Raw genomic sequence first — 17,266 nt, 5'->3', positions numbered from 1 at the left:
ACTAGGTGGTAATTTGCACCCTGAAAGAAACACGGGGGCGCCGATGAATCCAATGTGCACGCTAACAACATCACCACCGTTTCTCCCTGCGGTGTTTTCAAAGGCTGAAAGTCTGCCTTTGTGTGCAATGAGAACCACACAGGTCTGGCACACACAAGGACTTGCTCACAATTGGCCAAACGTGAAATGAATGAATCCTACATCCTGGCAGAATTCATTGCTGCCAGATGCTATCTAAAATACAACAAAAATATCCAAGGCTTGGTTCTCACAGGTCAGATCCTCAGAAGACTGGATATGTAAGGTGTTTCCTAACTTTAAAATGACCTAGCAGGCCGAGTGCAGTGGCTCACGCCCGTAATCCCAGCACTTTGGGAGGCTGAGGTGGGTGGATCGTTTGAGGCCAGGAGTTCGAGACCAGCCTGGCCAACATGGCGAAACCGTCTCTACTAAAAATACAAAAATTAGCCAGGCGTGCTGGTAGGCACCTGTAATCTCAGCTACTTGGGAGGCTGAGGCAGGAGAATCACAGGAACCTGGGAGGCGGAGGCTGCAGTGAGCTGAGATCTCACCACTGCACTCCGGCCTGGGTGACAGAGCGAGACACTGTCTCAAAAAAAAAAAAAAAAAAAAGCCAATTAGAATACATCATTTAATATTTGATCAAAAGATCAATAAGATAAGGGGTCATTCCAGACGATCTGCCCAAAGAAACGCCTGCTGAAGTATTCACCTCTCTCTAGCTATCGATCTTTTTGGTGCCTGTTCTCTCTCAATCTAAGCTTTACAAAAAATGCTACATGCACCCTCTTGGTTGCTTTTTTTTTTTTTTTTTTTGGCAATCCCTGTGAAAGCTTCTGATACCTCAATATCTCAGGGAACATTTCAAATAATCCAAACATTTTATGAGTTCTGGACCTGAGAGGAATCAAGATGTGGCTAACAGCAGGAATCGTGAGCGTTCTCAAAGTATACGAACTGCACCACCTTCCCTAACAGGCAGTGGGAGCAGAAGGCCAGCAATTGAAAACACGGGTCACAGCACCTTTTATTCATCATCATACAAATTGATGTGACACGAAATACACCCAACATCTCCAATCAGTCTTAATGCCTTTCAAAATCCAATGGGAAAGCCCAAGACGCCGCCTCTAGTGGGGAAGCCATGAGCCTTCTGCCTTTGGATGACACAAATGGGAACGATAGAGGTACAGGAGGTCTGCCTTTCACGCCGGACCCTCCAGTGCAGCCCCAGGCCGGACACAGCGAGGCGGCACTTGGCACAGAACGTTTTCCTGAGACATTGTCACACGCTAGAGCACTCCAGAGGCCCCAGCCCCTTCTCAACCCAGAGATCAGGATTCACGGGGAGCGGCTGTACCTGCGGCCCCCCCACAAGACTCACACCAGTGGACAGCACTCCAGTCCTCGAGTCCACAGCTGCACGGAGCCACGGGTCCAAAACAAATTCTCCACTGAGATGGGTCCACAGAGCCTGGTGGACACAATGGCTGGATCTAATGTCTTCCTTTATGAATACATCTGTGCACCTTGGATCAGTTAAAAAACGAAATACTTCCTGTCATGATGATCAATATGCAGAACCGCGTACAGGTGAGGACTCTTCTGGCTGGGTGGTACGTGGTTGTTGTATTTTTGCTATCTAGTTTCTTTTATGCAAATTTGTAGCAACTGCTTTAAGACAACCCACTTTGCCTCAGACAGTGACCCTATTAAGACCACGTATGTTTACAGAAAACTTGGGAGTTTGATTTTTCTTTAGAGTTCTCACTTATAACAAGAAGTAAGAGGTGTCTGTGTATTGAGATAAACAGTGGTATATACCACACAATCTAAATTAGGTTCTTTAACAACATTTGATGCGGTCTTACTCTAGGCACTAAAACAACTTCTTTAAAAAAATAAAACTGTGATTTCCAAGGCCTTTATTTTATAGGGAAGAGGAATAAAAGATCAACGCTAGCGAGTGTTTTGTCATGAGCCCAAGGCCCGTTGGGAGTCTCTGCGAGGTCATTTGCCCTTTAGATTCTGCAAAGGCAAAAAGAAATCGATACTGATTTTTAAAAATTTATCTTAGGAGCCCTGGTCTCCTGCTGATTTCACAGATGCCTGGAGCACTTGTATCTGGAGAATGGAGACAATATCACCCCAAGCTCGAGTTCATTTGATGAGACTACTATGTATAAAACAGTTAATTATATACATAAATAACATAAAATAATTCTCATAAATTAAAAGTCAAATGATCTCCCACTATTCATTCAACTGAGAGGTGAGAGCTAGGCGCGAGTGATGGCGGGTGAGGTGAGGAGGTGAGCCCCGCAGACCCTCCTGCATGCTGCCTGGGGATGAACTTTCCTTAGTTCACGAAGGCATATATTGCACAAAACAAATTCCAGCCCTATCCTCAAAAGTCTGCTGTTTGGAGTGGAGTGAAGTGCTGAGAAAGCTGCGTTTTGAAAAACACAACCATCCTTTGTTCTGCTGGCGACATCAGGACTGCTCCTTACCAATCACTCAGCCACGCCGGTGTTTCCTCAAGATGGACTCCCAGTGAGTGCAGGATCTGGGATAACCGGCAAAGCAGGACACCTTAAGGCAGGTTTGTCCTCTCACTGTAGCCACAAACAGAGTACCAGGAAAGTTAAGAGCAAACTTCTCCCCACACCTCTCAGTGTTTCTTGTGGTGGGCAGCAGGAGGGCTGGGTGCCTCCCCAACCCTGGCCCCTGCCCCTGAAACTGGTACACAGACATGACAGCACGTGTCCCCACACACGCAGACCTGGCTGTTCACCGCACATTCAGTTTTAGGGGCAATTAATGCTTCTATTAGTGAACTAACCTCTCTGCTTTCATTACCACCTGGCAGGAAATAGCATTTTCTCTGTGTTTCAGAAATACCTACACTTTGCCACTGTAAAGAGCCAAACTCATTCAATATTTTTATAGAAAACTGGTCATGAAATACACCAACCTTTGGAACTGAAGTTTAAACAGAAGGAAAATAAGAATTTTCCCCCGTTTCTTCCACTCAGGGGATTCTGGCTTCAGCCAGAATGGACACATTTGGATTGCAGAGAATCCTGAGACAACCCGGAGGAGCTCCTGGGGGCAGCAGGGAGGCTCACTCCTCACACAGCCGCACGACCCTCTGCATCTGGGCAGCTGTGAAGGGTGGACAGGGACCGATGGTCCTACAGTGCACATGACTTTATCATGTTAGCATAAAACTAAAACACAATATTGGCCATAACAGTCTTGAACATATAATGTATGTTTGAAATAAAGTTAGGAAAAAAACTCTATTGGAAATCGATTCACGGATATTACTAAGATGCCTTTTGAGCTGGAGTCAGTGACCTCACGTGACCCCTTGCACATGATGACCTTGATGACCTCGAAGGCTGCAGGATCATGTGCGGCTCTGCATGCCTCACATATGGTTTCAGCCCATAGTTGTATAAGAACCAACTCAGCTCCTAGTTCAAAGAGAATAAACGTTACTTTAACTTCTACCTGCTCGCTGGCAAAAAAATCCAGAAGTGAGGAGAAAATGTTCCCTGCTGCCTGCTGCCACCTGTGAATACTGTCTGTGTTCTCATAGGAAATAAGCTCAAAAGAAAAAAGAAAATGAACCATTTGTGCTCCTAATCACTTATCTCCTGCCTCTTACGATCCTGCTTCTCTCTCAGCTTCACTTTCCCGAACCCTGTGTCGGGCGAACACTGGTTCTGTAAGGGGAGGCAGATGTGGCCCCGGCCCAGGACTTACTGCCTTAGTAAGGCATAGTGTGGAACCCCATCCAGTTGAAAACTCTTGCCTGCCAGAGGTCACTTCTAGAGTTAAGCTGACAGACCGTAATGGTTGCTGGCGGGGGATCTGGAGATACTCTGCAAAGCTAAGTCAACCTTACATTGCAATGTATGACTTTTTGTTTGGTATCCAGCAAACAAATCTAAACAAATCCCAAACATCCCTCTGCAGTTCTTGCCCCGAGTCTCCCGGAACGCAGCTCAGTAGCTGTACATCTGCTGCTGCTGCTCTGCCTGCACCTGGGGCTGGGCCGCCTGCTGTGGGGGTGCCTGCGGCTGCGGGGGTGGCAAGACGTCAGTCTGGGGCACTGCCCGCCACGTAAGCGGGTGCTGGTCACTAAGCTGGCTCCCCAGGGGCGTGATGGAGTTGACCAGGGTCGTCAGATTGATGAAGTGGGCCACAGACTGTGGGTTCGAGGCTTCCGGCTGGGGGTGGATCTGGACGTCATTTTGACGGTTGTGAAGCATGGCAGAGCCACTGACGGTATCAAAGGTCACGGTCAGGATTGAGTTGTCCAGCTGTAACTGGCGTTCAGGGGTGGTAAGGTGCCCCACGGCCACTGGCTGGAGATTGGTAAACTGAGTGGCGGCTGCAGTGGTGATGGGGGTCACGGTGATATTGGTCAAGCCGACTGAGCTTGATGGTGTGGTCACATTTGGGTCACCCAGGGTCACCACTACCTGGAAGATTCACACACAACAAAAATCAGTTCATTTTTGCAAAATGGGGAATGCAAGGACCTCCCCAGGATGCGCTCTGTGTTACCACACCAAAGAAGCACGACATTCTTTGGTGAAAGAGAAAACCGAGTTAATTTTGTTCTGGAAAAATTCCAGCGAGAAACAAAAACAAGAAACAGACACAATCACGAAGGCAATGAGAAGGAACTAAGAAACAAATTAATTTCACTGGCTAGAAAAAAATTGAAAAAAGTAAGCACGAAAAAGACGGAAAACAGATGCTTCCTTTTCTATTCATTCCTCTGAAGTGCCCTGCTGTTGGTAAATGAAAATCCCACCACAAAGCTACAAAGAGCAATAAAGGTATTTGCAGTACCAATCGCTAATAACAGAAAGCAATCTCTTTCATGGAAAGGGACGAAAGGCCAAATAAATGAGGAACTTTTGCAATCAAGATTACCATCCCCCAAAACAAGAGCGAGAAGTGCAGTATTAGACACAGACTGATCAAACACTCAGAGGCTTCAAAAGTGACGAAGGCTGAGCAAGACAGAAGGTTCCACTCGAGAAAGTGGGATTGTGGGATTGTCTTCACCTTGCAGACTGAGGGATCCTTGCTCTCCGGCTAGTCAGCAAATGCACAGGGCTGAGCTTTCATCATAAGGGCACTTGGGTAGGCCACCTGTGACCTCCCCAAACTGCAAACAGCCTACCTAATTCCCACCCGGGCAGGGATATCTCTCTTCAACATGCTAGAATGTATGTTGCTACTAACAATGACAAGCATGATTTATAGGTCAGAACTCAGAAATGCTTACATGAAACATGCTTAAGTGAAAAACAGAATATGTCTGCTGCCTTCAACCACATGAAGTCCGCATGTACACTGTGTGCAGTAAAAAGAGATGGAGTCACACACACATAAGGCTCTCATGCTTAGGGAAAGTGACCGGCACCTAATCAGAACATAAAGCAGCAAACTGACCTGCTGAATGCTCTGTACTGCGGAATTGGTCTCGTCGCCTACGCTGCCTGTGAACTCCGTCTCTTTCTCTGAGTATTCGCTGAAGGTGGCGTCCTCGGGCACCGGAGCGCCTGCCTCCTCTTCTGGCTTCTGCTTTCTCTTGTGACTTCGCTTGGCAGCTTTCCCGTGCTTCCCTTCGGCCAAATCCTCCTGCTCCAGAGTCAGCTCAGGCTGCAGGAAAATCAGTTTCAGTCAAGAACCAGGTTAGTCGGTCACGTCATGCAGCAGCCAGGGCAGCCCCAGCACTGCCCTGGACACACTCTCGAATCAGTGGGGATGCTTGTGGGCCAACGAGCTGCCACAAGAAACAGAGTGACCACAGCTGGGTCTTGTATTTCTAAGGATCGGGGCAAGTTCCTTTAGTTGCAGATTTAAAAAAAAAAAAATACATATAAGTCATATTTTTAAAAGTTGTATTTTATGCTAAAATGTAAACACTTCTTAGAAACTAACTTTTTAAGCCACTGGGTAAAAGGAAATGTTTCTGCCCGGGTGAGCTCCTACAGCAAGGCTGAAAATGCTTTCAAATCAGGGCTGTCTCTTCCCCAAGGCTGAAACAAATCCACTATAAAAAACAATTTCGAATTAAAATAGATTTGACCACAAAACCTGCAGGGGACAGGAAACGAGGGCCCAGCTGCAGTGATGATCCCAGTGGGTCCCCTCCCTGCACCCTTCCCTGCAAGTGTCCAGGGCACTGCTGGGCTGTGACCACATCTTCTGAACTGGGCCGGCTCCACACCAGGCTCGCTCAGGCTCACAGAGGCCGCGGGGCAGTGGTGGCTGGTGGGTGGTCACCTGCCACTCCTCTCGGGCTTCCTGTGTCATTCCACACGACCTGATCCTAACCCAGTGGCAGACAGACCCAGTGTGGGCCTACATTGTGGTCATGGTGGGACAACCCTTCCCCCCATGCCTGTGACTTGCCAAGGGTAGAAATGGCCTGTGGGTTCTGGGGCTGGGGCTGGAGCTGCCGTACGTCACTCAGCCAGACCCAGTGCCCTTCATGAAGACTGCGCTCTAAAGCGCTGTTTCAGAACAAGAGACACACGTGTGATCTTAGATCACTGAGAGCATGACACATTCTCTTTGAAATAAAAAAAATTTTTGCTAACTAAAAATTTAGTATTAACTAAAAATTTCTTTAAAAACTAAGTTCATCTAATTGGTATGTTTAAACTTATTCTGCTTAGAACAATTTAATGATTGTTCTTTTTGAGACAGAGTCTCGCTCTGTTGCCTAGGCTGGAGTGCAGTGGCACAATCTCAGCTCATTGCAACCTCTGCCCCTGGGCTCAAGCAATTCTCCTGCCTCAGCCTCCTGAGTAGCTGGCATTACAGGCGTGCGCTAACACATTCGGCTAATTTTTGTATTTTTAGTAGAGACAGGGTTTTGCCATGTTGGCCAGGCTGGTCTTGAACTCCTGACCTCAAGCGATCTGCCCGCCTTTGCCTCCCAAATTGCTGGGATTACAGGCTTGAGCCACTGGCGCCCAGCCAATTGTTCTAATTTCTACTTTTTTCTGGAAAACATCTGTTTTCCAAAGTGAGATACACCAGTATTCAACAAACTGAGGTCGTAGAAACTACAGAAACGAGGAGATGACCTAAGAGGTTCTGAGGGGAAGAGAAGCCAAGAAAACGGGGTAACCTGGCCACAGGCTTGCCCAGAGCTGCTCCCTCCCAGCCTGTCCAAGCCCCTCTGGTCCCTTCTGCAGGTGTCCACTGACCCCAAAGTTTCTGAGCCCCTGGGGCCCCATGCTGCTCACCTGGACGATGCCGATGGAGGAGGCGTCGATGGTGGTGGTCTCCGGGAGGTGGTCCAAGTCATCGATCCTCACTGCAAGCACCTATGAGGAGCACAGGGTGTGAGCTGGGGGTCAGGGTGCTGCTGATGCAGGTGGGAACCCAGAAGCCACACACGCCTCGGGACCACCCCCACCACTCCTGCCCTTCCCTCCCAGGCATCCCCCGCACTTCCCAGTCTCCTCTGTTCAGCTCTGACTTTGAAACTCTGTGTCCAGAAGCCCAGGGCTTATCCTCACCCCTTATTTCACGATCCCGCAATGCTCTTGCCCCTGCATCATCTCACGTCCACTCCCCCGGGGGGAGACTGTGTCCTCCCTTTTTGGCCCCTCACCAAAGGGGTGAGGTTTCAGTGGCGCTTCTGTTATTTCCAAGGGAGACCACAGCAAGGTAAGATATGGTAGAGCAAACTTGTTCTATGAACAATCACCAAAAATGAGACATTTGTGCCTTACACGTCGTACTTTTCAGTTGAATCCATACACAAGTGCTTTCATTTGTTGGTTTTGTGATGAAGTGACGCCCTGCCCCTACCTTCCCTCCAATGGCCACACTGAACGGGGTCCTCAGCACGCCCCATGTGTCCACAGGGCCCCTCCCACCAGCTCAGTGTGTCCTGCCCAAAAGTGAGTGACCTTCACCGCCCACACCCTGCTTACAGCAGTTGCGTTTGTTCCTGTGATGACCTAATTAGATCATAAGAAAGACAATGGAAAATGAGTGCAGAGACAGCCGAACCTGATAAAGGGGAGGGGCTAAAAAACAAAATTAACAAGAGTCTGCCTGTAAGGGTGCTTCACCCAAACAGCTTTGCAAACATCTTTAAATTTCTGATCAACTAAAGGAAGTTAAAATGAAAAAGCAGACTATGTTTTGTGGATGTAACTCATTTAAAAAAGCAGAGAAGTGCATCATTAAATTTACATTCCATGACTAGGTCTGGGCCCCTTCCTGGAAAAGATGGCAAACAAAGGCTGGCCTGTAAGTGTTTTAAGTTAACATAAATCCTGCAATGGCTTTGAAGACTCCAGTGTAACTCTCATTGACACTGAGCACAGATCTATACTGTGACACTCGCCAAGGACCCTGAGCAAAAGCAACCAGATTGCTGTGGACACACTCTCTACCATCACCACCATCACCATCATAAGCATCACCACCACCATCATCATTACCACCTCTGTCATCAGTATCATCACCATCAACACCAACACCACCACCACCAACACAACCACCTCCATCACCATCATCACCATTACCAACACCATCACCACCACCTCCATCACTATCATTACGCTCATCACCACCAACACTGTCACCACCATCACCACTACCACCACCATCATCATCAGTACCACTACCACCATGTGGCATCACCACCACTACCATCCCTATTACCACCATCACCATCACCACCACCACCAACACCACCATCTCCACCACCACCACCATCACCACCACCACCACCAACACCACCATCTCCACCAACACCACCATCACCACCACCACCACCACCACCACCATCACCATCACCACCACCACCACCATCACCACCACCATCACCACCACCATCACCATCATCACCACCACCACCATCACCATCATCACCACCACCACCACCACCATCACCACCACCACCATCATCACCACCATCACCGCTACCACCACCATCTCCGCCACCAACACCACCATCACCATCACCACCATCACCACCACCATCACCACCATCACCACCACCATCACCACCATCACCGCTACCACCATCTCCACCACCACCACCACCATCACCATCACCACCACCATCACCACCACCACCATCACCACCACCATCACCACCACCATCTCCACCACCACCACCATCACCACCACCACCACCACCACCACCATCACCACCACCACCACCATCACCACCACCACCATCACCACCACCATCTCCACCACCATCACCACCACCATCACCACCACTACCATCTCCACCACCAACACCACCACCAACACCACCATCACCACCACCATCTCCACCACCAACACCATCACCATCACCACCACCTTCACCACCACCATCACCACCACCAACACCACCAACACCACCACCACCACCATCACCACCAACACCACCACCATCGTCAACACCATCACCACCACCACCTCCCCCATCATCTGTACCACCACCATCACCATCACCGCCTCCACCATCGCCAACACCACCATCACCAACACCAGGTCCCCCATCACCACCATCATCTTTACCACCATCTCCACCACTACCTGCACCACAATCACATCAATATCATCAGTATCCTAGTCACACAGTCTGAAAGCTGACGCCACCAAAGAACCACCATAGAAGCATTAGCTTCACTCTTCTTAGGAGATAAGAAAAAAGTGAAAATTGCTTTCTGTGTTTTGTTTTTAATGTAACATTCATTCAAAGTAAAGAGAAAAACCATAGCTTGGAGTCACGAAATAGTATCAATCCTAAAATATTCTGAATCTCTGTAAGTAGTTTATGCCTGTTTAACTAGTCCAATAGTTAAACTATAACTAGTTTAACTTAACTAGTTAAGTTAGTCTGACTCCAACGAACACCTTCTTCCTCCTGAATCTGTGGCATCGCCAGTGGGGACAGGCTCAGGGGGACCATTATCCCACTCCCAGACAGCCAGGCCTCGCTGCGGTACACACACAGGTACACAAAGCCGACCCAAGTCCCCTTCCTTCCCCTCACACTGCTGTCTAGGGTTGTCTCTTCCGTATCCTCTATTCTAGTTTGTAATCACTTTGCCTGTCTACTTCTTATTTTTCTGTCTCCCACCCAGACTGTAAAGTCCAGGAGGGCAGGGATGGACCCTGGCTGGCTGGCCCATCACATCACCGGTAGGCATTTGTTTGAGTTAATGTAGAGGGAAACAACTGTGAGATGATCAAAAGGAATGACACAAAGAGAACACAGGATAAAAGGCTGGAGAAACAAATTGGTTCGAGAACAAAGACGGACAAAATCCCCCCGCACCACCTTCCCTGGGTCTGGAAGGCTTTCTCTTGAGTCACTTGGTTCTGTCTGGGTTGGGCTTGAGGGGAGTGGGGATGGGCAACACACAGCCCAGTTGAAAGAGCAGAGCACAGAAGGTGAACTTGCAGTCGGGCCACCTTAGGAAGTGGTTTAATCCCGGTGAGAGGACTCTGCCTGACAGTGTTTGTGGGAGATGTCTTTATCAGTAAGGCCTCTCCACCCAGCTATGCACATCAAAACTCCGGTGTGCAAAAGTGATGTGCACAGTCTTTATCAATACGCTGAAGTCTAGAAACCCACACGCCATGGAGAGGAACCGCTCCAACGCCAGCCTTGCTCACGGGCTGCTGGGTGGGCTGCAGGGCCTGCCCTGCCCCTGGGGTGCCAAGGTGGTCCTGGTGCTTCGGGTTCCTACTCCCCCGACTCCATTTTCTAGGTAAAAACACCAGCTGGACACTACATGAAAAGGGAAGCAATGGAGCTCAGTTAGGGGGATCCAAGCTCCCCGCTAAGCAGGGCACAGGGCAGAGTACACAGACACGGTCCCCTGGCTTCCCGGACCGGAGAGCAGGTTGAGTCCCTGCATCTTCCTGGGAGCCTGATCTGGCTGCAGAGGAACAGCAACACAGCGATGTTCCGGGTCACCCCCAAACTAGGGAGCCACCAGACTGACACCTGAGGCAGACGGTGCTTTCCCAATTCCAAAAGGAAGTCACTTTCATTACAGGACATTGGAAAATGGAGAAAAATGTGAAGACAAGAAATTACCCGTAACTTCAAGAACACAAGAAAAATCACTGTGGGATGTTTTGCTCCCTTCTTTACCTACCTCATTTATATAAGTGAGTATTACATATACACACAATGTGTGTGACGTGTATTGTATATACACACATTATATATGTGCACAACATATACTGCTCTTTCACGTACGTAATGAGCATTTCACAATTTCAGATCCGTGTAAGCATGTGTGTGCAGGCAAACACACTGCTAAACTATCACTAACTGAATCATGTTCCTATTGCAGGATGTCGAGGGGTTGGAATAATCATTCATTAAACACTCAAGAAATACTGTGATGCTGCCTTCAAGAAAAACATGCAACGGTGAGAGCGGCGGCTCGTGCCAGCCGGCCAGTGTGGTCACTCTGAATCTAAAACCCCCTGCCCCCTCAACAGGCAAAGGATGCCGCCGCTACCGTTTGCGTTTCTGGGATGCGCGGTGAGCTGAACGCCTTTCCGTGTGTTTTTCACCGCGGCTGTTCTTCCCGCATGAGCTCCCTCTCCGTGTACACCCTGAGTGCGCGCCGCGTGTTTCTCAGTGAGTGCTTGTTATCACTAATGTTAACAGGCTCTATCTGTCTAGCACAGTCACAGCCTATGCAGATTTTTCTTTTCTTTTTTTTTTTTTTTTTTTGAGATAGAGTCTCGCTCTGTCGCCCAGGCCGGAGTGCAGTGGTGCAATCTCGGCTCACTGCAACCTCCGCATCCTGGGTTCAAGCGATTCTCCTGCCTCAGCCTCCCGAGTAGCTGGGACTACAGGCGCCCGCCACCACGCCCAGCTAATTTTTATATTTTTAGTAGAGACGGGGTTTCACCATGTTGGCCAGGCTGGTCTCAAACTCTTAACCTCGTGATCCACTCGCCTCTGCCTCCCAAAGTGCTGGGATTACAAGCATGAGCCACCGTGCCTGGCCCAGATTTTTCATTTTTCCTTTGGCCTGTATTTGTTCTGAGTGCTTATGGAGTCAAACCTGGGTTCACAACTCCTTTTGCTGCTTTTACGCTTAGACAGTCTACCCCTTTCCGTGACCTGACAACCAAGTTTTCCTCTGGTTTTGTCTTTCGGGCTGCTCCTTCTTAAAGCATATTCAATTACGGAGCATCCAGGCTTCCAGAGCAGTTGGGCTCTGCCTGCGTCTGTACAGTCTCCCCCTCCCCATCCTCAGGGTCATACTCTACTCGGCCCTAGCACCACGTGGAGCCCCCATTTTGCACATTCGTTCCATGAGCGGGAAGAATGGGGGGAGTGGCAGGGCTGTGCCTCCATTTTGCCGTAATTTCAAGGAGGACATAATTTATAACCTTAGCAAAGGTCTGCCTGAGGCTCTCCTAACCTCTCCCAGCCACTCACTCAGCGCCTCCTGTGTGGCAGGCAGTGCCAGTCACAGAGGCACCTAAGACTCAGGCCCTGCCTCCAGTACTTGGGGTCTGCAGAGGGAGGTGGGCCATGTGCCAGCATGGGGGTGTCCGGTGCACGGCCCGCTGGTGGGGCACGGAGGGGGCACAGCCACCAGCTTACCTCAGGGTGCTTGCGCCGCATGTGTCGGCTCATGGAGGCCCTGGTGGACACCTTCGTCCCACACAGCTGGCAGCTCTGCGCCTCCACCTTGTCGTGTGTGAGCTGAACGTGCTTCTGCAGCATGTACTCGGTCACGTACTTCTTGTCGCACACGGAGCACGTCCACTGCTTGCCCACTTTTCACACGCACACAGACACACATGCGCATGGAAAGGAAGAGACACGCAGGTCACTAGTGCAGCCATCCCAATGACCCTGGCCTGCTGGACGAGGCAAGAAGCCTGTCACGCCCTGCCCGTCCTGAGAGGGCTGGTGCTGGTCCCCGAGCACACATGAGCACAGAGCCTCTGTCCCTTGGGGAGCACTGCCAGCAGCAGCTGCATCACTGAACCAATATGAGAAAATTCAAGAAGGGACACTTGAAAGCTGTGGCGGGTTGGCCTTTGGAGGCCAAGGGGCTACCATGAAGCCAAGACACCACTAAATGTGCTGGAACCGTCTAGATAATAGAATAGTCGTTTCCACCCCCACAGGCGCTCAGACAGCCCCCACAGCCTGCTGCATGTGGCCCCGAAGGCTCCTGCAGGCTGCGCTGCTCACCTGTGTGGATGAGCTTGTGGGTCTCCATCGTGTTCCTCTCGCTGAATGTCTTCCCACACAATTCACACATGAAATCTTTAATCCCTGCAGAGAAAGGTGCACATAACTTCCTATGTTTAATGAGTGTTGTAAGTCCACATCAGGGCATGTCTTCTCCCTGACACGTTCCAGGCACTGCAGAGCCTTCAGGAGAAGGTGAATTGCAAGAAGACGGCAGACAATGAACGCTCATCCCCAGCCTCAGCCAGCTAAGTGTGGCTCGGAAAGTTTATGCTTCCATGGTGACATTTCATATCAAAAAAACATGAGATGTGGGAAAGGCTGTCTGAAAACACAGACAGAAAGTGGAACCCACACGTGGACAAGCAGAAAAACGATGGGAATTTCTTTAAAGCATTAATGTATCCATACCTCCCTTAGTCCAGGAAGCTCTTAGGCAGCACATGTGATATTACAATGAGAGAGGAAACAGTAACTGAAATCAGGACCAATGGCAAGGAGGACACAGACGAGCCAAGCGTAAGAGACAACAGAACTGCCGTGCTCGGACAAAATGAGTGTGATTCTTCAAAACCTGACTAATTCAAATGAGAGCTGATGCCAGGCACGGTGGCTCATGCCTGCGATCCCAGCACTTTGGGAGGCTGAGGGAAGATTGCTCGAGTCCAAGAGTTCAAGACCAGCCTGGGCAACGTGGCAAGACCCTGTCTCTACAAAAATAAAATAAAATAATGAGCTGGGCATGATGGTGTGTGCCTGTAGTCCCAGCTACTCGAGAAGCTGAGGTGGGAGGATCACTTGAGCCCAGGACTTCAAGGCTGCAGTGAGCTGTGATCACATCACTGCACTCCAGCATGAGCAACACAGAGACCCCAGCTCTAACAACAACAAAAAGGCAAATTAGAGCTGACTTGACTTTTTAAAATATTTGAGAAGTACTCAGTCAGTCCTGGCTCACGGATTGGCCTCACAGGAGCCAGAAGCGGATGCGTTAATAGACCAAACACCAGAGGTGGCAACTCCTCCCACACGGCCACTCGTGCCCAGGGATTCTAAGACACCCCCCGCTTCCCAGGGAGGGGCCTTAACCCCCCAGAGCCTCCCAGAGTAGGGAGGGTCCCTCACCAGGTCCAGGGACAAGACTAGGAAGTATCACTGTTTTGTTGCTTGTTTTAAGGACACTTTTGATTGACATCAAACTCATAGACAGAAAAACACAAATTATAAGTGAGTGTGTGGCTCAACAAATTTCCACAAAGTGAATGAACAAAATAACCAGTTCCCTGATTACTAGGGAAAAAGAACCAGCATAGCCATCATCGTGACATTCCCAGGGTCAGGAGGTGCACGGCAGGTGGCCTTGTGGTGGAAACAGGTTTAATTAGAGCCCAGGGCAGAGGCGTACAGATAATCCTGTTAAAATCTGTTATTTTATGGATGAGGAGGCTGAATCTCCCAGGACAGTCTGTGGAACTTGAGAGGGTGAAGATGAAAAGGCCGGCCCTTAGTGACTCTGACTGAGAGAGTGTGGGAAAGAAAACCCAAGCCTGGTCTTTAGACAAAGCCTCTCAGATGATTCAGGACATCCAAGAGCGAGCATCCCCAACAGAAGGCCACGTGAGGAAAGTTTAGAGGTCATTCCTCAGAAGCTAAAGGACCCCAAAAAGACACCCCAAAATGCTTGGAGAAACAAGAGAAGCTGTGGGCCACTGCCCTGAGGAACGGCCATCGCCCTGGGAACAGCCACTGCCCTGGGGAACAGCCACTGCCCTAGGGAATGGCCACTGTGGGGGATGATCGCCAGAGGAGAACTGGGAGTGTGTTTGTTTCACCAGCCCAGACACCTTGCTCTGACGGCTGTCAGCACCCCACCAGGTGGCACAGGAACTGTGCTCCCCAGAGCGAAGGGAAACGTGTGGCACTTAATTACGTATGTGGTCCACACAGAGGGAGACAGGCAGGAGGCCAAAGGTGGACCAGCTTCCTCCTGGTGCAAGTGCTCACATCAGCTCACGTCTGAGGGGCTCTGGGGGGTCAGGGGCAATGGCCCCGCTTGCCTAAACAGGGCAAGCAAGAATGGAGTCCATGGTCTGTTTCACCCCAAAAACTGATGGGGAGGTGGACCCTATGAATGTCCTTAAACAAAGGTTTCCCCTCGAAATGGGAACAAGACATGTAATTTTTAAAGGCACACTTAACTCAGTCCTGAGGGCTCACTGTGGAGCATGGGACAGAGGCCACCACAGCCCAGTGAGTTGGTGGCGGCAGGCAGAGTGTGGGGTGTTCTGAGAACCCAGATGAGGGCATGCGGCCCAGTCTTGGGGAGCAAGAGTATCCCAAAAAAGGTAGAGCATATACTGGATAGAGACTCCCCAGGAAAGAGATGGACAGTACACTTCTGAAGTCCTGGGGCAGAGGAGGCCAGCATGCCCGGCCAACCCAAAGCAGACCCGTGTGGCAATCTGTGCCACTCTGGGGAGCAGGGGAGGAAGGTGGGCAGGTGAGGTGGGCCGGATGATGGCAGGACCCAACATGCAGTTGAGGGGCCCCCGGGGAGCACTGAACAGGCTCACGCCAGGGAACTTCACACTGAGACACAACTCCACCACTCAGGGACAACCTTCTCTCAATTCTGATGTCTCAATTTTCTCTCCACAAGCACACACACACTCGCCCATACAGAAGTGTTTTATGAGAATGGCCTTGTATTAGCACTGCGCAGGGTGCTCTAGTGTTTTATAAGAATGGCCTTGTGTTAGTGATTGCGCACACTGCTCTTTGACCTGTCGCGTCACCGACTCCTTTCTGTGCACATCAGTGTAGAACACACATCATCCGAGCGGACACCTTGCTCTTTTCTGGATGCACCATGGCTTAGCCATTGCTCTACCGAGGCCACGTCTGACCTTCCAGCGCCTTCCCTAACACAAAAGATGACAAGCAACCTTGCATGCACATCCCTGGCCCTTGTCTGGTCGCTATTTCTTGTGCACATTCCTGAGGGGGAAACAGCTGAATGGGAGGAACATTTAAAGACTGACCAGTCTCCCAATGCCCGAGGTGAGCTGTGCAGCATGCACGGCGGTGACAAGGCCCCTGTGGGAGGGGGACCTTTTGAGATACACAGCTGCTCACCACGGCTCCAGGAAGCTCTCTTGGGGAATCCGGCACTCACTGGGAGTCACAAAGAGGAATGGTCTCGAGGCGGTTCTCTCTTCTCCCACGGCCCACCTGGCTTCCCTACGCAGTGAGCGCCATGGCTGGCGTGGCCCGGACCTCGGACTCACCCGTGTGCCGCTTGCAGTGCTTGAGCATGTTGACCTTCTGCGCGAACCTACGGTGGCACTCCTTGCACTCGTACTCCTTGATGCCCTTGTGCAGCTTCATGTGGTGGCGCAGCGCGTGCTTGGTCTTCATGCCTTCGAGGACACAGCGAGTCAGAGGCAGCCACACCCCCACGGAGCCCACCCGGGGGCCCGTGCCGGAGACCCTGGGGCAGGCACAGGCAGAGGCCTGTGCGGTACTGGTGAGGGTGTGGGCCGGCCCCTAAGGATCCCGGTCAGTCCACCAGCGGTGAGACCTGGGAAGTGACTGTGTCCAGAGGCCGGGAGGGACTGACTGCAACATCAGGTGCACTCACTCCTGCCAGGGCCTGGCTGAGCCCTGACCACGCGAGCAACGCCGGGGCGGTGGGTGAACTTCCCTGCGTGCCCATGGCAACCCAGCGGGAAAATTCGGTGAGAGACAGATTAATATAAGCATGACTAAGGGTTCCCTTCAACCTTGGCAATATGAGTGGCGATCGGGATTCGGACACGAGACGGTTTCAAGAGTGGCTTTCAATCTACCTTTAATTTAAGAAGCCAATCTTAAGAAGCTGAAATACTCCAAAGCCTCACTCACACAGCCAGTGGAGAGAGGATGGCCCTGGCATAGGGGCTGAGTCAGAGGGTGTGGTGCACTGTCAGGGACAGCACTGTACAAGGCCCTCCGCAGGGGGCACAG

General features: G+C 50.6%; 1 protein-coding gene across 14 annotated transcripts in view; it reads right to left on the bottom strand.

The window, feature by feature from the left end:
- Positions 1-1,023: 1,023 nt before the first annotated feature.
- PRDM15 (PR/SET domain 15) overlaps positions 1,024-17,266 on the bottom strand; it is an 80,629-nt gene continuing 64,386 nt past the window's right edge. For all 14 annotated transcript variants that reach the window (XM_063640585.1, XM_063640580.1, XM_063640582.1 and 11 more), the window contains 6 exons: positions 16,549-16,680; positions 13,262-13,345; positions 12,662-12,837; positions 7,308-7,388; positions 5,500-5,709; positions 1,024-4,514 (listed from right to left, as the gene is read on the bottom strand). In XM_063640585.1, the coding sequence (XP_063496655.1) occupies positions 4,035-4,514; positions 5,500-5,709; positions 7,308-7,388; positions 12,662-12,837; positions 13,262-13,345; positions 16,549-16,680 (1,163 nt within the window). In that variant the 3' untranslated portion in view covers positions 1,024-4,034. The remainder of the gene's footprint in view (positions 4,515-5,499; positions 5,710-7,307; positions 7,389-12,661; positions 12,838-13,261; positions 13,346-16,548; positions 16,681-17,266) is intronic.

Source organism: Symphalangus syndactylus, chromosome 5 (genome assembly GCF_028878055.3).
Source record: "Symphalangus syndactylus isolate Jambi chromosome 5, NHGRI_mSymSyn1-v2.1_pri, whole genome shotgun sequence".
Taxonomy (NCBI): Eukaryota; Metazoa; Chordata; class Mammalia; order Primates; family Hylobatidae; genus Symphalangus; species Symphalangus syndactylus.
Note: the sequence above shows the minus strand (reverse complement) of the source record. Positions and strands in the feature narration are given on the sequence as shown.